The 23,019-nt window shown below is 44.5% G+C and overlaps 1 protein-coding gene and 1 non-coding gene across 2 annotated transcripts in view; one reads left to right on the top strand and one right to left on the bottom strand.

Moving 5' to 3' along the window:
• Positions 1-2,047: 2,047 nt before the first annotated feature.
• Positions 2,048-2,231, top strand: LOC130292168 (U2 spliceosomal RNA). Its single transcript, XR_008848095.1, has one exon. It is a non-coding gene; the product is annotated as a U2 spliceosomal RNA (small nuclear RNA).
• Positions 2,232-5,542: 3,311 nt separating this feature from the next.
• The window catches only part of RAB4B (RAB4B, member RAS oncogene family), a 66,303-nt gene continuing 48,826 nt past the window's right edge, over positions 5,543-23,019 (bottom strand). Inside the window, exons 5-8 of the mRNA XM_056539403.1 lie at positions 21,985-22,139; positions 20,250-20,345; positions 14,328-14,451; positions 5,543-7,956 (exon numbers count right to left, since the gene is read on the bottom strand). Coding sequence (XP_056395378.1) covers positions 14,336-14,451; positions 20,250-20,345; positions 21,985-22,139 — 367 coding nt within the window. The 3' untranslated portion in view covers positions 5,543-7,956; positions 14,328-14,335. The remainder of the gene's footprint in view (positions 7,957-14,327; positions 14,452-20,249; positions 20,346-21,984; positions 22,140-23,019) is intronic.

The following is a 23,019-nucleotide window of genomic DNA, read 5'->3' on the forward strand; positions in this document are numbered from 1 at the left end:
GTGTCTCCAGCTGTTGCAAAACTCCCAGCATGCCTTGACAGTCAGTGGCTGTCCGGCAATACTGGGATTTGTTTTTTTAACAGCTGGAGGCTCCGTTTTTGAAACTGTGCCGTAAAAGACGTTTATTGTTTTTCATATTGGGAGGGACTGCGGCGGAAAATTTGCCGCATCTCAAACTTCCAGCAGAAAACTCGCTGTAAACCCGCCCGTGTGAATGTACCCTGTACAAACCTGGAGGCAAACCTCCAGCTGTTGAAAAACTACAACTCCCAGCATGCACTGACAGACCATAAATGCTGGGGGGTTGTAATTATGCAACAGCTGGAGGCACATTGGTTGCGCAACACTGAGAGTTTGTTACTTAACTCTCAGTGTTTCGCAACCAGTGTGCCTCCAGCTGTTGCAAAACTAAAACTCCCAGCATGTACAGTCTCTCAGTGCATGCTGCGAGTTGTATTTTTGCAACATCTGGAGGCACACTGGTTGCAAAACACTGAGTTAGGACACAAACTCTGTTTCACAACCAATGTGTCTCCAATTGTTGCAAAACTGCAATATTCAGCATGCATTGACAGTCTAAGGGCATGCTGGAAGTTGTAGTTATGCAACAGCTGGATGCACACTTTTTCATAGAATGCACAGACTAGCAAAGCATGCTGGGAGTTGTAGTTGGAACTCCAGATGTTGCAAAACTACAACTTCCAGCATGCCCTTTGGCTGTGCATGCTGAGGGTTGTTGCTAAGCAACAGCAGGAGGTGAACAGACCTCACCTCCTGCTGTATCCTGCCACAGGGATTGCCTCCGCTGCTGCCACTGCTCCTGCCACTTCTGAGTGGAACCCCACCGGGCCAGGGAGAGGTAGGAGACCCCCACCGGCCCCGATCACCACCCAGCAGGGCAGTGATTGGTCGGTAATTCCGACCGATCAATCACATGATCGTGGGATGGCACCGTGCCACCTCACTCCTGCTGGGTAAGGGTGAATGGGGCTGTCTTGGATAGCTCCATTCACCCTTTTTTCCGGGTAACCAGAGACCCGATTGACCCGGAATCGCCACAAAACTCCAGGGGGTTTGCACGGGGTGCCTGCTGAATGATTTCAGCAGGCATCCCGGTCCGTTCCCCACCCGGCATGCGGCGGGGACCGAAATTCCCACGGGCGTACAGGTACGACCTGGGTCATTAAGGGGTTAATTAGCTAAAATGGATTCATTGTATCAATCAGACATCAGACATTTTACAGCTACAATGATCATGGAGTTCTATAACTGAATTGAACTCACTGCTGAGAATAAGTTATGGCTAGTCTCCATCTTTTCAGTCAGAGTAATTTTTAGATCCACCATTTCGTGCCAACTGTATTTATAAAGGGGTACTCCGCCCCTAGACATCTTATCCCCTAGGGATAGGGGATAATATGTCTGATCGTAGTGGTCCTGCCACTGGGAACCCCCACTATCCCCTGCACGCCAATCCAGTATAGATAGCAGGCAGGTACAATACAGTAAAACAGTATGGAAAAAGCACTCACGGCAACTAGTTTCGCGCACGAGGGCGCTTCCTCTGGCTCGCAGAGCCAGAGCAAGCACCCACGTGCGCGAAACTAGTTGCCGCCCCCTGCCTGTTTCCATCCACAGCTCCCTGTGTATCTCTGTACCTGGTGTATGTTTTGTACAAGCACGCTGCAATAAAGAAAAGCTACCACCCCAGCAACTTTTTGGTGAGTGCGTTTTCCATCCTGTTTTACTGCATTTCCCAGCAATGCCTTTCTTTTCAGCAGCGAAAGGAACAGAGTAAAAGGTGACACCAATGTGAACCCAGTCTAACATGTCCATAAACCAGAAATTCAAGGAAGAAAAAATCAAGTAGCATGTGGAATAAAACATAAATACATCTTCCTTTGTGACCTTATTCCATGTAGTATTTTGCTCTCTTAGAACTTGCTCTCTAGTACTCTTTGAAATTACTTTTTCCCAGAAAGCATTGCATGGCCTATCTTTAATTGATAGAATTCTGGCTGCCTGCGTCAACCATAAGGGGGAGCTTTTTGCTTCTCATCCTTTTGGATGAGACCAAGTGTATTATTTGTTCTTAACAGTGGCTGACTAGCTATACTAGATGGGAATGGAGCTTTACATGGAGACAAGCAGGTGTGCGCGGGCTGGCCCATCAACTACATGACCTTGTCCTTGCCATTTGCACTGGATAGGGTAAGAGCCGAGGTACCAGAACTCACTGGAGATGGTAAACCCGCTGAATAGAGGCGCATTCTTCACTCACCCTATTTACATAGTTAGTACGGTCGAAAAAAGACATATGTCCATCAAGTTCAACCAGGGAATTAAGGGGTAGGGGTGTGGCGCGATATTGGGGAAGGGATGGGATTTTATATTTCTTCATAAGCATTAATGTTATTTTGTTCCAGGAATGTATCTAATCCTGTTTTAAAGCTGTTAATTGTTCCTGCTGTGACCAGTTCCTGAGGTAGACCGTTCCATAAATTCACAGTCCTCACGGTAAAGCAGGCGTGTCGCCCCTTGAGACTAAACTTTTTCTTCTCCAGACGGAGGGAGTGCCCCCTCGTCCTTTGGGGGGGTTTAACCTGGAACAGTTTTTCTCCATATTTTTTGTATGGGCCATTTATATACTTATATACATTGATCATATCCCCCTTAAACGTCTCTTCTCAAGACTAAACAATTGTAACTCCTTTAATCGCTCCTCATAGCTAAGATGTTCCATGCCCCATATTAGTTTAGTCGCGCGTCTCTGCACCCTTTCCAGCTCCACAGTGTCCCTTTTATGAACAGGCGACCAAAACTGCACAGCATATTCCAGGTGAGGCCGTACCAATGATTTATAAAGGGGGAGTATTATGTCCCTGTCCCTCGAGTCCATGCCTCTTTTGATACATGACAATATCCTGCCAGCTTTGGAAGCAGCAGCCTGACATTGCATGCTATTCTGTAGTCTGTGATCTACAAGTACACCCAGATCCTTCTCTACCAGTGACTCTGCCAGTTTAATCCCCCCTAAGACATACGATGCATGCAGGTTATTAGTACCCAGATGCATAACTTTACATTTGGGCCCTAATGTTCAATTTCAAAGCCTTCTTGCTGCCGGTCACTTGAGGAATTGTGATAGATTGAGCCAGATGTTCGGCCTGTAACACACAGGGCACATTTATTTAATTATTCTTTTTGGTTGTTACTATGCCACTTTACATGTGTTTTGTTCACTAGGATTTTCCAAGGTGCAGTCCCCTTTTGTGTTGTCCCTCCTGGAGGTCTACAGGTGTGTCTGACCATCTCTGCTATACCAGTGCCTTGTCTCTACCGGGATGCCTACGAATTGGCTCCTTGGTTGATACTTGGGTTGGCACCCAGATGGATGCTGGGAGAATTTTGGTATCGCCTCTAAGCCATGTGAAGGGGAGGAACATTGGGGAAGATTTATCAAAGCCTGTGCAGAGGAAAAGTTGACCTGTTGCCTGTGGCAACCAATCAGATCGCTTCTTTCATTCATTAGAGCAGGGATTCTCAACCAGGGGTACACCTAGGGTTATGCGGAGGTACGGCAATTCACTGAAAAATACCGGCAATACAACGGCCAGTATTTGTCAGCGCAGAGCGAGGATTGGATGCCGCAGTTTACATGAGCTGCAGTGGCTGCTGGGCCTGAGGTGCGACGACGTTGCGCGGAGGTGCCGCCACAGCTCAGAAGGACGTCACCCGTCAGTGCGGCTCTCCGACTCCCGCCGCTCGGGATAGACACAGGGCTGGTAAGCATATTAAACTAAGTGTAACACCGCAGTATGGGAGGGTGTTATTGTATGTATCTCATATATTGTCCCATGGGGATCAGAGGGGGGAATAATGGCCCATGGGGATCAGAGGGGGGGAAAATGGCACATGGGGATTTAAATGGAGGGGGGGGGGGGGGAATAATGGCAAAAAGGGATTAATATGGAGGGGGCCGTCACGCCCCCTCCCATAGACTTGCATAGTGGGGGCTGGGGGTGACGTCACACCGGGCGGAGTCGTGACATCACGATACTCTGGCCCCGTGGTCGCCACCCAGCTGTTTGTGAGCTGGCACCGCGGCATGCAGTTTAAACAGGTGGGTGGCAAATAGAAGATTGCGGGGGTCCCAGGCGGCAGGATCCCCGCGGTGAGACATCTTATCCCCCATCCTTTGGATAGGGGTTTAGATGTCTCAGGGCCAGAGTACCCCTTTAAGTATCACATTAAAAAGGTAAGCACATGCCACTATGAAATTAAGTACTTTTATTACTTATTTTGTCCACGGATACCCCTTTGCGCATAAGTTCTGCGCAAACTTACGTGCAAGGGATACCTGCGGACATACTTTCACCCTTTGGAGGTACAGTCATGAAAAATGTTAAGAACCACTGCTTTAGATGCCTTTTTAAAAATGAAAGTCAACTTTTCCTGGAAGGGAAGGTTTATAGGGGCCCCTCTCCTTTTGAAAAAGGGCTTGGGATAGAACGAACCCTTGTGCACTTTTGTTGCCCATGGGAGATGCCTAAAAAAAACAAAAACTCCTAGGTATTGAGTTTGGTCTATAAAATGTATGCTGAAATACTACCTCTGGTGACAGCTGTAGGCAAACAGAATTTAAAAGGGTACTCCGGCCCTAAGACATCTTATCCCCTATCCAAAGGATGGGGGATAAGATGTCTGACCGCGGGGGTCTTGCCGCTGGGGACCCCCGCAATCTTTTATTCGGCCCTCCCCCGCTGTGCAAGTCCATGGGATCAGCCATCACACCCCCTCCCATAGACTTGCATAGCGGGGGCGGGGGCTGACGTCTCAAGGGGGCAGAGTCGTGGCGTCACGATACTCCGGCCCTGTGGTCGGCACCCGGCAGTTTGTGAGCTGGCAGCGCAGCGTGCAGCTCAGGGAGGTGGGTGCCGAATGCAAGATTGCGGGGGTCCCCAGTGGTGGGACCCCCACGGTCACACATCTTATCCCCTATCCTTTGGATAGGGCACAAGATGTCTTAGGGCTGGAGTACCCCTTTAAGTGAGTACATTATCAGCGAGGGTCTGACTGTTGGGACCCCATATATAATGAGAATGGGGTGTTCCATGTCCCCCTAGTTGAATGAAGCAGTAGTCAGACATGCACACAACTGTTCTACTGAAATCTATAGGCCTGAGGAAGCCAAGTACAGAGCCTGACTATTTATAAGGCCCGCAGAGGTAAAGAGTACAGAAGCAGAGGATGTAGAGATCTATATAAAAACCTAAATCAGCGACACAGCTAAAAAAGGGGGGCAGAGGTAGCAGATGCACCCAAGCCATAGACCCTAAAGGGGATAATGGCCCCTCTGCCCCATAAGATGATGATAATATAATAAGGGGCACATAGGAGATGGTTAGTCATACTTTTTATTGGGGCTCAGCAGCTGGCGATACAGCTATGTCCCCCATATATTCACATAAATGTTTATTGATAGTATGAGTGATAATGTGTCATAAGGATTACATGGTCACAACTCTGATCCGCCGATGGATAAATATTACATAGGTTTTATTTAATACATGTTGTATTTATAACACACAAAGATACATTTATAACAGTATCATTTTGTCTCCCTTCCATCCCAGGCGTTGCTGTAGAGATCATCTATCGCATACATTGGGCCATTCAATTCTATTGTGAACAGTAGAATAAAAGAAAAAATAGGGACGGCATATTCTGGAGATGTGGTAAATGTTTTTTTCATGAAAAAAAATATGCATTCGGAAAGTTTTCAGACCCTTTTACTTTTTTACATTGTGTTATGTTGCAGGCGTGTGCAAAAAAAAAAATCTAATTTCCTCCAACATTCTACACTCAATACCCCAGTGTTTCCCAACCAGGGTGCCTCCAGGTGTTGCCAAACTACAACTCCCAGAATGCCTGGACAGCCTTCGGCTGTCCAGGCATTCTGGGAGTTGTGGTTTGGCAACACCTGGAGGCACCCTGGTTGGGAAACACTGCAATACCCCATAATAAAATAAAAATAATAAAAAATAATAAAATAAAAAAAACACACAGAATGTTAGAAATCTTTGCAATTTTTTTTTTTTTTAAAGAAAAACTAAAATATTGCAGTGACATTCAGCAATGTAGCCCTTACGCAGGACTTAGTTGAAGCCCTTTTGGCAGCTATAAGAGCCTCCAGTCTTCTTTGGGGTGAGGCCACAGGGTTTACACGTCTTGATTTGGTCCTTTTCTGGTATTCTCCATTGCAGATCCCCCTAAGCTCTGTCAGGTTGGATAGGGACCATTGCGTTTTTACAACACTTTTTCTAAATCGCCTTAAACGTTGCACTATTTCATTATGACGATGCAAATTGCTCGGAAATGCGCCATTTATCTCTCGATTTCAGACATTTTCAATAAAAAATGCACACAGTACCACAAAAGTATCGCTAATGAAACTCCACTTGTTAACACAGCCTTAAAGGGGTACTCCACCCCTAGACATCTTACCCCTATCCCCATCTCCTTGCTGCACCCCGCATTTGTTTAGAGCGTCAGGTGCAGCGCCGGAGGCTCGTGACGTCATGACCACGCCCCCTCAATGCAAGTCTATGGGAGGGGGCGTGATGGCAGCCACGCCCCCTCCCATAGACTTGAATGGAGGAGGGCGTGGCCATGACATCACGAGTGGGGCTTGGCCGTGACAAGCCTCCGCCCCGCATCATCAGTCATCCGGCACTGAGCGAAGTTCGCTCTGTGCACCGAATGTCTGGTGTGCTGCAGCAGAGATCGCCGCAGCTGAGATCGACCAGCAGCGGGACCCCGCAATCAAACATCTTATCCCCTAGCCTGTGGATAGGGGATAAGAGGTCTAGGGGCGGAGTACCCCTTTAAGCACAAGGATTATGGTGACCACAGTGCTCTTGGAAACATGCAGTGCAGCAGAAAATAAATTCGGACCCCTCTCCAGACCAATGCTCCACACAATCCTGTTTCCGAGCTTTACAGGCAGTTCTATACCCCTCCTGGCTCTGGGGTTGTAAGACTCTATATAGACAGGGCATTTCCAAATCATGTTCAATCAGCTGATTTTACCTCAGGTAACTCAAATGAAGGTGGGGAAACATCTCAGAGATGATGAAGAGAAATGGGAGGCCCCAGAGCTACATTTCAAGTGTCATAGGAAAGAATCTGAATACTTATGTCCATGCCAATTTTTTGACTTTTATTTATAGTATATATGTATATATGTTTTTTTTTAATTTATGTTCAATGCTGCAACATAACAAAATGTAAAAAAAAGTTAAAGGGTCTGAAAATTTTCAAAAAACGCACTGTAAAAGAGCTAAATTTATAATGTACAGGAAAACATAGGAAATTCAAAAGCATAAACCACACGTAAGGCGGATGTGAACAAATAAGTTAACCAATTTCCAGCCAGCGATTTGTATAGCAGGTCTTAGCATTTCTATGGTGAAGTCCTTAAAAAAAATAAAAATAAAAAATGGAATATGGCAGAAGAGGAGAATAATCACATTTCTTAAGCAGCACAGAACTGTGGGATAAGACTACTGAATGGCACATGTGTATTATAGCAAGGGGTGGGCAGCAGGCGACTATGGACGGAATGCGCATGGGGTCAAGTCATCCACGCCGGTCTTTCAGTAGGAGTATATTTACATCACTCCCTTTTGTCATATTTTAGGCTGTTCCTCTTCCTTGGATAAGGTATATGGAGGACACAGGCAGGAAGCAGCATTTGCCAATATCTGGGCTGCGTTTAGGGAGCCATATCAGGAAACTGGCCGTCATAAGGGGCTGCTAAACACAAGGACGTAGGAGGAGACAGGTGAGCTATTCTTTCATACAGGGTAAGTGCAGTAAGTCAGGGGTGCGTGCAGTCTAATCTGAGCATGATGAAAAGTGTTTCTCCTCAGTAACATATTCACAGGCAGATGGCTGCGGAGACAAAAACACAATATTATTAGTCTTCAATACCTGGAAAAAGAAGAAAAACTACAACAAGAGGACATCGGATTAAATTAGAGGGGCAAAGGTTTCTGCAGTAATATCAGGAAGTATTACTTTACTGAGAGAGTAGTGGATGCATGGTATAGCCTTCCTGCAGAAGTGGTCGCTGCAAATACAGTGAAGGAGTTTAACCCCTTAAGGATGCAGCTCATTTTCACCTTAAGGACGCAGCCCTTTTTTGGAAATCTGACCACTGTCACTTTAAGCATTAATAACTCTGGGATGCTTTTACCTTTCATTCTGATTCCAAGAATTTTTTTTCCTGACATATTCTACTTTAACTTAGGGGTTCATTTTTGTCGCTACTTGCATCCTTTCTTGGTGAAAAATCCCAAAATTTTATGAAAATTTTGAAAATGTTGCATTTTGTAACTTTGAAACTCTCTGCTTGTAAGGAAAATGGATATTCCCAATAAATTATATAAATTATACATTGATTCACATAAACAATATGTCTACTTTATGTTGGCATCATAACGTTGACATGTTTTTACTTTTTGAAGACATTAGAGGGCTTCAAAGTATAGCAGCAATTTTCCACAAAAATTTCGGAATTTTTCAGGGACCAGTTCAGTTTTGAAGTGGATTTGAAGAGCTTTCATGTTAGAAATACCCCATAAATGACCCCATTATAAAATCTGCACCCCTCAAAGTATTCAAAATGACATTCAGTAAGTTGGTTAACCCTTTAGGTGTCTCACAGGAATAGCAGCAAAGTGAGAGAGAAAATTCTAAATCTTCATTTTTTACACGTGTACAAGTAGAACCAATGTGTGCGGCGGCACCACTCACGAACCTCTTCAGATCACCACTATCGAGTATACAAGGCTGTGAAACCTAGTTCCCGGTGGGGGGTACAAGATGCACAAATGCATTAGCAGTATCCAGAGAAAGAAAATGAAGACCGCACTCACCAATCCAGGGAACTGTGTTAGCTTTATTTAGGAACATACACGGCAGCAGTCAAAGTGCAAGACATAGTTCCAAACAGCAACAGGTAAGGATAGCGATTCACTCGCCCCACTATCCTTACCTGTTGCTGTTTGGAACTATGTCTTGCACGTTGACTGCTGCCGTGTATGTTCCTGAATAAAGCGAACACAGTTCCCTGGATTGGTGAGTGCGGTCTTCATTTTCTTTCTGTGGATACTGCTCCTCTTTTTTTTTTTTTTTTTGTTTTTTTTTTTACACTTGCATGTTCTTGTAGAGCCTTTTTTTATTTTTTTATTTTACAAGGGGTTATAGGAGAAAAAAGCCCCCCAAAATTTGTAACCCCATTTCTCTCGAGTAAGGAAATACCTCATAAGTGTATGTCAAGTGCTCTGTGGGTGCACTAGAGGGCTCAGAAGGGAAGGAGCGGCAATGGTATTTTGGAGAGTGAATTTTGCTGAAATGTTTTTTTGGGGGCATGTCACATTTAGGAAGCCCCTATGGTGCCAGAGCAGCAAAAAAATAAAAAAAAAACAAACAACATGGCATACTATTTTGGAAACTACACCCCTCAAGGGATGTAACAAGGGGTCCAGTGAGCCTTAATGCCCCATAGATGTTTGACGACTTTTCGTTAAATCGCAACTGTCATCATATTTTGACCCCCAGACCACTATAATGGTGTCCAGATGACTATAAGGTGACTGCAGCCATTTACCTTTATTGCTGTTTGTTCTTCTTTTCTTACTAATAAAAACCAAAAGTCAGACACAGTCGGATCGGCGTGGCTTGGGGTTCACCATGCCCCACTGTCATGCCTATCCTGCCTTCCAGCGCTGGGAACGCTGTATCTTACTACACAGTGCATCCACAGCGCTTGCGCCTGTCCCGTCAGCTCTAATCTGTGCCGCCGCGTCCTGAATTGACAGAGCGAGCACTCGCTCCCAACGTCTGTGCGCTCAGTGCCTCTAGTACAGCACATCCGCACTGAGCGCACAGACGTTGGGAGCGAGTGCTCGCTCTGTCAATTCAAGACGTGGCGGCACACGTTAGAGCTGACGTGACAGGCGTAAGCGCTGTGGATGCACTGTGTAGTAAGATACAGCGGTCCCAGTGCTGGAAGGCAGGATAGGCGTGACGGCGGGGCATGGCGAACCCAAAGCCACGCCGATCCAACTGTGCCTGACTTTTGGATAAAAGGTTTTTATTAGTAAGAAAAGAAGAACAAACAGCAATAAAGGTAAATGGCTGCAGTCACCTTATAATCATCTGGACACCATTATAGTGGTCTGGGGGTCAAAATATGATGACATTTGCGATTTAAAGTCAGATGTGTAAATGAAAAAAAGAAATTTCACTTAAATGCTGGTTTTTCCCCAAATTTCACATTTTTACAAGGTGTAATAGGAGAAAATGCCCCCCAAAATGTATAACCCCATATGTGGATGTAAAGTGCTCTGTGGGCAAACTACAATGCTCAGAAGAGAAGGAGCGCCATTGAGCATTTGGTGAGAGAATTTGTTTGGAATGGAAGTCAGGGGCCTTGTGCGTTTACAAAGCCCCCTTAGTGCCAGAGCAGTGGAACCCCCCCCCCCCACATGTGACCCCCATTTTGGAAACTACACCCCTCACAGAATGTAATAAGGGGTGTAGTAAGTATTTACACCCCACTAGCATTTGACAGATCTTTGGAACAGTGGGCTGTGCAAATAAAAAATTACATTTTTCATTTTCACGGACCACTGTTCCAAAAATCTGTCAGACACCTGTGGGGCATAAATGCTCACTGTACCCCTTATTACATTCCGTGAGGGGTGTAGTTTCCAAAATGGGGTCACATGTGGGGGAAGGGGTGTCCATCGTTCTGGCACTATGGGGGCTTTGTAAACACACGTGGCCTTCAATTCCGGACAAGTGGCGGGGACCGAAATTCCCACGGGCGTCCCGAGAGGTTAAGCATGCATGGGATAGGCATTAGGCTATCCTTCATATAAGATAGTGATAGGCATAAGGCTATTCTTCATATAGGATAGGGAGAGGTATAAGGATATCCTTCATATAAGATATAGATAGGCATAAGGCTATTCTTCATATAAGATAGAGATAGGTATAAGGCTATCCTTCATATAAGATAGTGATAGGCATAAGGCTATTCTTCATATAGGATAGGGAGAGGTATAAGGCTATCCTTCATATAAGATAGGCATAAGGCTATCCTTCATATAAGATAGAGATAGGTATAAGGCTATCCTTCATATAAGATAGTGATAGGCATAAGGCTATCCTTCATATAAGATAGAGATAGGTATAAGGCTATCCTTCATATAAGATAGAGATAGGCATACGGCTATCCTTCATATAAGATAGTGATAGGTATAAGGCTATCCTTCATATAAGATAGAGATAGGCATAAGACTATCCTTCATATAAGATAGGGCCAGGGACTAATCATAGTATTCAGAATATTGGGCAGACTAGATGGGCCAAATGGTTTTCCTTTGCCGACACATCCTATGTTTCTATGATTTATTTTGTTCATTTCTCCAATTTACTTCAATAGGAGGTGCATTGCAGTAGCCCAGCACCACAACTACACAGGGTACGGAGCACTTTGCTTCTGGTCCTGTTCACTGTGAGGGTGCTGCAGCAGTGCCGAACAACTGATCAGAAAGGGTTCTTGGGTGTGGGCTCCCTGCTGATCAGTTATTGATGGCCTGTATTGTGGATAGACCATCAATGATTTTTTCCTGGAAAACCCCTTTCAGGGTATGATCTCATGCTGCAGATTTCTTGTGAATCTGCTATAGATCAGTTGCAGTATTTCTGCACCAAAACAAATCAATGTATTTTATAATCAGTTGCAGATATGATTTTTGCCCATATCATGCACACTCACTATCACTAGTCCTACAGCACTCGCTTTTTCATTCTAGCACAGGTGCATCCATGCTGAGTCATGTGATCACCAGCGTGACCCACAGAAAATAACAGTGTTTAATGTGTCAGAGGAAGTGGTCTGTCCTGGGTCAGCTGACTTCCTGTGAACTACAGATGACATCATCACCTATAAGATCCCTCCTGGCTGCTCACAGACTTCTCCTCTCCCGTACTAGCTATATATGTAGGATGCTGCTATCTCTGAAGGATCAGAATATATAGTCGTTATATACACTGCTGAAAAAAATAAAGGGAACACTAAGATAACACATCCTAGATCTGAATGAATGAACTAATTGTATGAAATACTTTCGTCTTTACATAGTTGAATGAGCTGACAACGAAATCACACAAAAATTATCAATGGAAATCAAATTTATCAACCCCTGGAGGTCTGGATATGGAGTCACACTCAAAATCACAGTGGAAAACCCCACTACAGGCTGATCCAACTTTATGTAATGTCCTTAATACAAGTCACAATGAGTCTCAGTAGTGTGTGGCCTCCACGTGCCCGTCTGACCTCCCTACAACACCTGGGCATGATCCTGATGAGGTGGTGGCTGGTCTCCTGAGGGATGTCCTCCCAGACCTGGACTAAAGCATCCGCCAACTCCTGGACAGTCTGTGGTGGATGGAGCGAGACATGATGTCCCAGATGTGCTCAATCGGATTCAGGGGAACGGGCGGGCCAGTCCATAGCATCAATACCTTCCTCTTGCAGGAACTGCTGACACACTCCAGCCACATGAGGTCTAGCATTGTATTGCATTAGGAGGAACCCAGGGCCAAATGCACCAGCATATGGTCTCACAAGGGGTCTGAGGATCTCATCTCGGTACCTAATGGCAGTCAGGCTACCTCTGGCAAGCACATGGAGGGCTGTGCGGCCCCCAAAAGAAATGCCACCCCACACCATTACTGACCCACTGCCAAACTGGTCATGCTGGAGGATGCTGAAGGCAGCAGAACGTTCTCCACGGCGTCTCCAGACTCTGTCACGTCTGTCACACCTGCTCAGTGTGAACCTGCTTTCATCTGTGAGGAGCACAGGGCGCCAGTGGTGAATTTGCCAATCTTGGTGTTCTCTGGCAAATGTCCTGCACGGTGTTGGGTTGTAAGCACAACCCCCACCTGTGGACGTCGGGCCCTCATACCACCCTCATGGAGTCTTTTTCTGACTGTTTGAGTGGACACATGCACATTTGTGGCCTGCTGGAGGTCATTTTGCAGGGCTCTGGCAGTGCTCCTCCTGGTCCTCCTTGCACAAAAACAAAGGTAGTGGCCTGTTGCTGGGTTGTTGCGCTCCTACGGCCTCCTCCACGTCTTCTGATGTACTGGCCTGTCTCCTGGCAGCGTCTCCATGCTCTGGACACTACGCTGACAGACACAGCAAACCTTCTTGCCACAGCTTGCATTGTTGTGCCATCCTGGATGAGCTGCACTACCTGAGCCACTTGTGTGGATTGTAGACTCCGTCTCATGCTACCACTAGAGTGAAAGCACCGCCACCATTCAAAAGTGACCAAAACATCAGCCAGGAAGCATAAGGACTGAGAAGTGGTCTGTGGTCACCACCTGCAGAACCACTCCTTTATTGGGGGTGTCTTGCTTATTGCCTATGGACAGTGTGATTTCACAGAAGTGTGATTGATTTGGAGTTACATTGTGTTCCCTTTATTTTTTTGAGCAGTGTACCTTCCCTGAGACTCCGGGAAAAAATGCTACAAAAATGCAGTAATATGTGAACAGCCTGATAGCACAGCTTGACTGTTACCCATCAAACCACCTTCCCCTTATGGTAATGTTTCTCTAAAAACACAATTTGAAAAGGAAAATGCATCAAAATGGCACATAAGGTGAACTGATACCAACTCACTTATGAGTCTCAGCAGTTAAAGCTGCTGGAGCCTAGCTGGGTGATCTCAGTAGGGAAAGGTGCAGTGATGAGACTCCACCCACTCTCTTTGTAAAGCCAGAGGATTTATGGGAAATGTAGGCCGGATTACAAAATAATTTTAGTGGGTAAATAGAAATCAATAAGTAATGCCTGCCACATTAGTTAAAATAGGAGAGCACAAAGCATACACGAAACCCTCAGAGTTATTTTTTAATAGTCTACACCAGTGTTTACCAACCAGGGTACCTCTAGGTGTTGCAAAACTACAACTCCCAGAATGCCTGGACAGCCAAAGGCTGTCCAGTCATCCTGGGAGTTGTAGTTTTGCAACATCTGGAGGCACCCTGGTTGGGAAACACTGATCTACACTATATAAGGAAAAAAAAAAAATCTGGAGTGCTTCCTTAAGCAGTAAAGCTGCTGACAACAGTTATTTATCTTTATGGCCATCTTCAACCCTTTACTCTGCAAGACCCCCCCCCCCCCCCGAAGATGATTTTCTTAATGTCTCTATGTCATTTATTCCAGTTACCTTTCTCACTAACAGCTGCACTGCTGCCTGTTCTGTAGCTGTGTTCCATGCGTGTGCTTTGCATGCCGCGGTGAGGCTTCACCATACTGGATCCCAGATCCCATCCTCTCAGGATCCAGCTCTCCTAGATAACAAAAAAGATAAATAAATACAACTTTAGCAAAAAGTACATAAAAAGGCGAACCTGATTACCAATCATATGCTTGCATGTCATTGATAGTCCAACATAAAGGAGTATATAAAATACATATGGCTCTTGAAGTGCAAATTATAACATGTATTTTTCTTTCCATTAAAAGGGGTACTCCGGTGAAAACCTTTTTTTCTTTTAAATCAACTGGTGGCAGAAAGTTAAACATATTTGTAAATTACTTCTATTAAAAAATCTTAATCCTTCCTGTACTTATTAGCTGCTGAATACTACAGAGGAAATTCTTTTCTTTTTGGAATGCTCTCTGATGACATCACGAGCACAGTGCTCTCTGCTGACGTTATTATAATAATAATAATAACGCTTTATTTATTGTTGTCCTTAGTGGGATTTGAACCTAAGTCCCCAGCACTACGAGGCAGCAGTGCTAACCACTGAGCCACCATGCTGCCCTTAGCATACATCTGCTATGCACGGTTGCTAAAATGGACAGAGATGTCAGCAGAAAGCACTGTGCTCGTGATGTCATCAGTGTTCCAAAAAGAAAGGAATTTCCTCTATAGCATTCAGCAGCTAATAAGTACTGGAAGGATTAAGATTTTTTTTAATAGAAGTAATTTACAAATATGTTTAACTTTCTGCCACCAGTTGATTTAAAAGAAAAAAGGTTTTCACCGGAGTACCCCTTTAAATGTTCTACTTATGTGCAGAGTGGTAAAGATAGCACATTTATTCATGATTCAGGCAGCACAGTAAATAGTACAATTGTTAATATATATATATATATATATATATATATCTGAACTGTTCACACAGAGGCATATTCACAGTGTAGGGTCCGTCCCAATGAGGCCACCTTATCGCGGTGGGACGGTCCAAGCTATTTGACCGCCGGCGGAGACAAATTTGCGAGCTAAGTGCCTCACTATTTCATAGTTTCACATTTGCATCTATTACACCATAGCTGTATAGCTCTCCATGTTTTATCTGCATATTCATGTTTCATCTATATCTTTGTGCTGGCAGTGTGCTGCTGCACTCTTCTGTTGCTGTGTGTATATATATATATACACACACACACATATATTTATTTATAAAAAAAAAATCAGGATTGCTGATTTTTATATATATATATATATATATATATATATATATATATATATATATATATATATCTCAACTGGCTCCAGAAAGTTAAACAAATTTGTAAATTACTTCTATTAAAAATCTTAATCCTTCCAATAATTATCATCTGCTGAAGTTGAGTTGTTGTTTTCTGTCTGGCAACAGTGCTCTCTGCTGACATCTCTGCTTGTCTCAGGAACTGCACAGAGTAGAAGAAGTTTGCTATGGGGATTTGCTTCTACTCTGGACAGTTCCCAAGACAGGTGTCATCAGAGAGACCATAGACAGAAAAGAATAACTCAACTTCAGCAGCTCATAAGTACTGAAAGGATTAAGATTTTTTAATTGAAGTAATTTACAAATCTGTTTAACTTTCTGTTGCCAGTTAATATATAGAAAAAAAGTTTTTTTTCCTGGATAACCCCTTTAATTCCCCCTAGAGTGAAAGTTAAAAGGGATTGCTCTGGGAAAACAAAACTTATCCCCTATCCAAAGGATAAGGGATAAGGAATACGTTTATCATCCCCGGGAGCAGGGGGTGAAGCTTATCGTCACTAAACCAGTGATCAGAAGTAACTAATTGATTAAAGAGGTACTCCGTGGAAATAAAATGTATCCCTGATCCATACATTTTATTTCACTGGAGTACCTCTATAATCAAGTTACTTATACCCCTTGAAACGTGGCACTAAAAAATACAACTCATCCTGCAAAAAAACACAGAAGAACAAGCACGGTCACATGACAGGAAAATAATAAAGTTAATGCTTTCTGAATTCGGCTACGCGAAAACGAAAAAAATAAATAAATAAATAAACCTTAAAAGGGGTTAAAGGCGTTATCCAGAACATAAACATAGCTGGGCTATCCCTAAGAAAGCTGAATGAAGAAATGCAGCAGCTTGTAAGGCAGACATCCCTGCCCCAGCTGTTCTCCAGTACAGCACTTCTTGTAGCTCCACGTTCCACTTAGGCCTCATTCACATTACATTTCCCCAAGACTCAAAAGTGTAGTCTACTACCAAGCTTTGAAGTCTTGAACAAAAAAAAAGTATTTGCTGGGAAAACAGGTCTGTTAAAGGGGTACTCCGCTGCCTCAGGGTTCAAAACATTTTGTTCCGAATGCTTGGAGCGGAGGTTGTGACATCACGGCAACGCCCTTCGTGACGTCGAGCCACGCCCCCCCCCCAATGTCCCATAGACTTGGCTTGACATCATGAAGGGCGTGGCCGTGACATCAAGACCCCCGCCGCCCGCACCCAGTGTTCTAAACGAACACCGGATGCTGCACAGAGATAGTGGGGTCCCAGCTGCAGGACCCCCGCGATCAGACATCTTGTCCCCTATCCTTTGGATAGGGGATAAGATGTCTAGGAGCGGAGTACCCCTTTAAAGTGCAAGTCCCACGTTTCAGGCCTGCACGATCTTTAGCTTTAGCGTGGGCTGACGCAGGCCACGCTGGGGGCGGTATAGTTGCTGAGGCAAATATAACACGCTTTTTTGATGAACAGAACTCCGCTGAATGTGGTACGGCTGCCACGGCAACTGTTCAGTCCACTGTGGACTGCATCTGCATTCCCATTTTTATAATGAGGAAGGGTTTCCCAATCAGTGTGTCTCCAGCTGTTTTGCAAAATTACAACTCTCAGCATGCCCGGACAGCCTTTGGCTGTCCGGGCTTGCTGAGAGTTGTAATTTTGCAAAACAGCTGGAGGCACCCTGGTTGGGAAACACCGTACTGAGCAGACTAGCATTCAAGAATATTGAGAGTTGTAATTTTGCAAAACAGCTGGAGGCACCCTGGTTGGGAAACACCATACTGAGCAGACTAGCGTTCAAGAATATAAAGAGTTGTAATTTTGCAAAACAGCTGGAGGCACCCTGGTTGGGAAACACCGTACTGAGGAGACTAGCGTTCAAGAATATAGTTACAAGCTATGCCTTCCTTGCTTCTCTCACTTTATTGTGGGTAGGTACTACACTCCGAGGACAAACACGGTAACATTTCGGCTATGGGTAACATCATAGCTATAATAGTTAACCCCAGAAGTACATGCCTCCCTGTATGAACGTACACCGCGCTGCATAAATAGTAACATGATGTTCCTGGATTAACAGGATTAGGAGGACACGGCCCCTGTGACTGACTGACATTATGGATTAGATCCTCTATGTCACACTGATATCCTGGATCGCCGACCCCAAAGCCCAGGAGCCCCAGCAGCCTGCACCACACTGAATCCGTGACATGTACTATCCCGCTGAAATCCTCTAATGAAACATTGTAAATGGTTGCGTGTGGCACAAATTATATTTAAAGGGGTACTCCGGTGCAAATTTTTTTTATTTTTTTTTAAATCAACTGGTACCAGAAAGCTAAACAGATTTGTAAATTACTTCTATTAAAAAATCTTAAAAGGGTACTCCACCTCTAGACATCTTATCCCCTATCCAAAGCATAGGGGATAAGATGTTAGATTGCGGGGGTCCCGCCACTGGAACCCCCGTGAACTCTGTTGCGGTACCCCAGTCATCTGATGCATGGAGTGAAGTTCACTCCGTGCCGGACGACTGGTGATGCGGTGCCGGAGGCTCGTGATGTCACGGCCACTTGGCACGGCAGATTTGCATTGAGGGGGCGTGGCGTGAGGAGCCTCCAGTGCCGCAGCCGACGTTCTAAACGAATGCCGGGTGCTGCAGGGAGATCGCGGAGGGTCCCATATGGGATAAAATGTGCAGGAGCGGAGTACCCCTTTAAGCTTTCCAGTACTTATCAGCTGCTGTATCCTACGGAGGAAGTTGTGTAGTTCTTTCTAACCTGACCACACTGCTCTCTGCTACCCCGACTGTCCTTGTCAGCACCTGTCCAGAGCAGTAGAGGTATGATGTGGGAGTTTGCTCCTACTCTGGACAGTTCCTGACACAGACAGAGGTGGCAGCAGGGAGCACTGTGGTCAGACAGAAAAGAACTTGTTAATAATCATATACCATTAATGATAGGATCTGTCACCAAAATCCATTGAATCGGTAGAAAGCTAAACCTTCTATCTTTATGTCCAACAATAAACATATCCAGCTTACCTCACAATAAAGATACAAGACTTTATCCAGGTCTCAAATGCAAACTGTGGGCCTTATTTACTTAGGCTTTTCCTAGTAGATCTTAAAGGGTTTTTGTGTCACGTGCCAGAATTTGCAACAAAAAATTAAAAAAACCCTAATAAAAAAAACACAATAACTCTTTACTTTAACATGAAAAGGGGCATGGCTGCCAGGGGAAAGGGGGGTGTCTCTGAAAGAGGCGTGTCTCCAACATTTTCGGAAGAATTTGAGCTCTGGAAAAACTGGCAACTCAGAGCATGTGTAAAAAATAGAAAAACGTAGGGTAAAGCACAACATTAGGAAATACCATGAAAAATACCTGTCAGGAATAAAAACCCACAAAGAAAACTCCACTCCCCTCTTAGTAAATGAGGCCCTGTGTCTTCATTCATTACATTTAAAGGGGTACTCCGCTGGAAATTTTTTATTTTTTTTTTTTAAATCAACTGGTGCCAGAAAGTTAAACAGATATGTAAATGACTTCAATTAAAAAATCTTAACCCTTCCAGTACTAATCAGCTGCTGTATGTTCCACAGGAAGTTCTTTTCTTCTTGAATTTCCTTTCTGTCTGACCACAGTGCTCTCTGCTGACATCTCTGCCCATTTAAATGGGCACTGTCAGATACTAAAACTTTTGATATGTTGTAAAGCACGTATAACCAATAGGTTTTGCAATTGCTTTCATTAGAAAATGTTCAGTATTTTATACTGAAAAATCCAGTCAAACAACTGCCCCCCTGCCTGCTTGGACACATACTAGTCCTGCTGTGTCCATGCCTCATCACCTATGTCATGGACACACTTCCTTGATTGACAGCTGTAAGCACAGGGCTCCTAGCTGGAGGAAAAATCCTCCCACTGTCATCTTGTGTCCCGCTACTGTCAGTGAGGACAAGCTGGGAGTTGTAGTTTTGCTAATGCTAGGGGAGATGTGAGCAGACAGCAAACTGAGGGAGGGGGCGGAGACCTGCACAGTGAGGCCACGCCCCCTCCCTTTGAGAGGAATTTAGACTAGTGAGCTAAATTAAAAGTGTAATAAAAAAATAAACAAAGGTGCTAGACACATAAAAATTAGATGTACATGGTCAGGATTAGGTACTGAGTGATATATATATATATATATATATATATATATATATATATATACACGCTTTAAGGAACTGTCCAGAGCAGGTGCAAATCCCTATAGCAAACTTCTCCTACTCTGGACAGTTCCTGACATTGACAGAGGTGTCAGCAGAGAGCACTGTGGTCAGACAGAAAGGAAATTCAAAAAGAAAAGAACTTCCTCTGTACTATACAGCAGCTGATAAGTACTGGAAGGTTTAAGATTTTTTAATAGAAGTCATTTACAAATCTGTTTAACTTTCTGGCACCAGTTGATTTAAAAGAAAAAATTTTTTCCAGCAGAGTACTCCTTTAAACGTAAAAAAAAATAACACACAAATGTGTTGCACACAGTCCATTCTCTAGACGTGTCTTGAGCACATGCGCGCTCTTAATCAGAGATGAATCCTTCTACTGCATGTGAAGCTCTCACATACCTGAATCAATTTTATTCAATATTGTCCGGGCACATTTTAGGAAGGCTTCCTCCACGTTCTCTCCAGTCAATGCACTTGTTTCTAGGAACATCAAGTCTGTGAAAACAAAATTTTAAGAATTAAAAAGATATTTCAATGGAGATTTCCAATTCTGGACAGCGAGATTTTATATGCTCTTTTAAAGGGAACCTATCACATGGAACATACAGTCTGACCTACTGACATCATGATATAGAGCAGGAGGAGCGGAGCAGACTGAAATAGTTTTGGTGTATTTTTTTTTATTTAAAGCATTACTGTAAGTTATATAAACATTTGGCAGGTCATCCAGACATGTCAAAAGTTTTACTCACAACGGGTTTCAGTCTTGATGCTTTCCATAGACTATTGATGCTCTCCATAGACTATAACAGAGAGAATTAGTTGGCTTCGGCAATCAGTCAGCGATTGAGGCTCGCTACCGTGCACTTCACCAGGTTATAAACGTACAATTGCAGTGGGTCTCAGGACTAAGACCCGATGCTTCCTAAACTTTTGACATGTCTGGACGACATTCCAAAAGTTTAAAAAGGGGTACTCCACTGCTCAGCATTTGGAACAAACTGTTCCGAACGCTGGAGCCGGGAGCTTGTGACTTCATAGCCCCGCCCCCTCAATGCAAGTCTATGGGAGGGGGCGTGGCGGATGTCACGCCCCCTCCCATAGACTTGCATTGAGGGGCCGGGGCGTGACGTCGTGAGGGGGTGGGACTATGACATCACGAGCTCACGGCGCCAGCTCCAGCGTTCGGAACAGTTTGTTCCAAAAGCTGAGCAGCGGAGTACCCCTTTAAGTCTCAGCTTATTCTGGGCTTAGGAGTCCAGTGGGTGGGTCTAATCAGTGATTGGCAGATATCTTTGTTGCATACTCATACAGGAAAGGTTGTCAATCACTGAGCGAAGTAAAGACCTAAATCAGTAAAACATAAAGACACAGAAGCTCTATTGTTTAACCGCAGAAGAATGGTTACAATTTGCCTTTTATAAGGGGCAGCTCATTCATTATAATAGAGCTGTTCTGATTAAATATATTGAGAGGGTTAATCTATGTTAAATATGGCTGATTGAATATTGTTTCTGCAATTCCAAGTAAACTTTGTTCAGTCCCTGCCTAGATATGGCCAACAGAGGCCACCTGAACAGGGAGGAAAGGGGATTGGAGGCCATACTTTATAGATAGCTGTTGGCATACACATGCTTGTTCTGCTTAAAGGGGTTATCCAGGAAAAAAACTTATATATATATATATCTATCAACTGGCTCCAGAAAGTTAAACAGATTTGTAAATTACTTCTATGAAAAAAATCTTAATCCTTTCAGTACTTATGTGCTTCTGAAGTTAAGGTTGTTCTTTTCTAAGTGCTCTCTGATGACACGTGTCTCGGGAACCGCCCAGTTTAGAAGCAAATCCCCATAGCAAACCTCTTCTAAACTGGGCGTTTCCCATGACACGTGTCATCAGAGAGAACTTAGAAAAGAACAACCTTAACTTCAGAAGGTCATAAGTACTGAAAGGATTAAGATTTTTTAATAGAAGTAATTTACAAATCTGTGTAACTTTCTGGAGCCAGTTGATATATAAAAAAAAGTTTTTCCCTGGAATACCCCTTTAATGAAAAATGAGTGGCACACACAACAAACGATCAGACTTTGGCGTGAAAGGACCCGTTGTGGCTTTATTATGACTGGAATCTCACCATTTTCCTGGGCAAACCGGGATGCCTCTAAAAATGTCACCTCTCGCTCTGCTTCCAAATCCTTCTTGTTCCCACATAAAATAATGATAATGTTGGGACTGGCCAGGGTCCGTGCATCGGTTAGCCAGTTGGTCAAGGAGTTGTAAGTCTCCCGGCTGCAAGAAGAACAGACAGGAGATCAGTATCTACATGCCAAAACCTGCAAAGATTATATGGCTGCGGAGTCATAGTTTAAAAGGGTTCTCCAACTACAAACACTACTAAAAATACAAAGCGGTAGGCCTCCTCTCACCTCCTGTAATACTTACCGGTCTAATAATAAAACATCGTAGACTGGAAGAAGAAAAGGTGGTCCGGAGGAGTACGGTAGTAACACCCAGACTGCAGTTGATAGCGGCGGTGCAATGCCCAGTACAGTGGTCCCTCAACATATGATGGTAATCCGTTCCAAATGGACCATCGTTAGTTGAAACCATCGTATGTTGAGGGATCTGTGCAATGTAAAGTATAGGACAGTGGTCTCCAACCTGCGGACTTCCAGATGTTGCAAAACTACAACACCAAGCATGCCCGGACAGCCAACGGCTGTCCGGGCATGCTGGGAGTTGTAGTTTTGCAACATCTGGAGGTCCGCAGGTTGAAGACCCCTGGTATAGGAAGTGGTTACTCACCTGTCCCCGCCGCTCACCGCTGCCCTGGATGTTGCCGTCCATCACTGTCGCCACGTCCACGGACAGTCTCTGCTGCGTCTCTTCATCACCGTCATCATGTCGCTGCGCACTCTGCTCCTATTGGATGACGGGACGGTGTGCGCGATGACGACGATGGAGAGCGCCGGCGATGCAGAGGATCCTGAAGAGGACGGTCCGGAGCGCCAGTACAGGTGTCCGGGCATGCTGGGAGTTGTAGTTTTGCAACATCTGGAGGTCCGCAGGTTGAAGACCCCTGGTATAGGAAGTGGTTACTCACCTGTCCCCGCCGCTCACCGCTGCCCTGGATGTTGCCGTCCATCGCTGTCGCCACGTCCACGGACAG

Source organism: Hyla sarda, chromosome 9 (genome assembly GCF_029499605.1).
Source record: "Hyla sarda isolate aHylSar1 chromosome 9, aHylSar1.hap1, whole genome shotgun sequence".
NCBI classification, from domain to species: Eukaryota; Metazoa; Chordata; class Amphibia; order Anura; family Hylidae; genus Hyla; species Hyla sarda.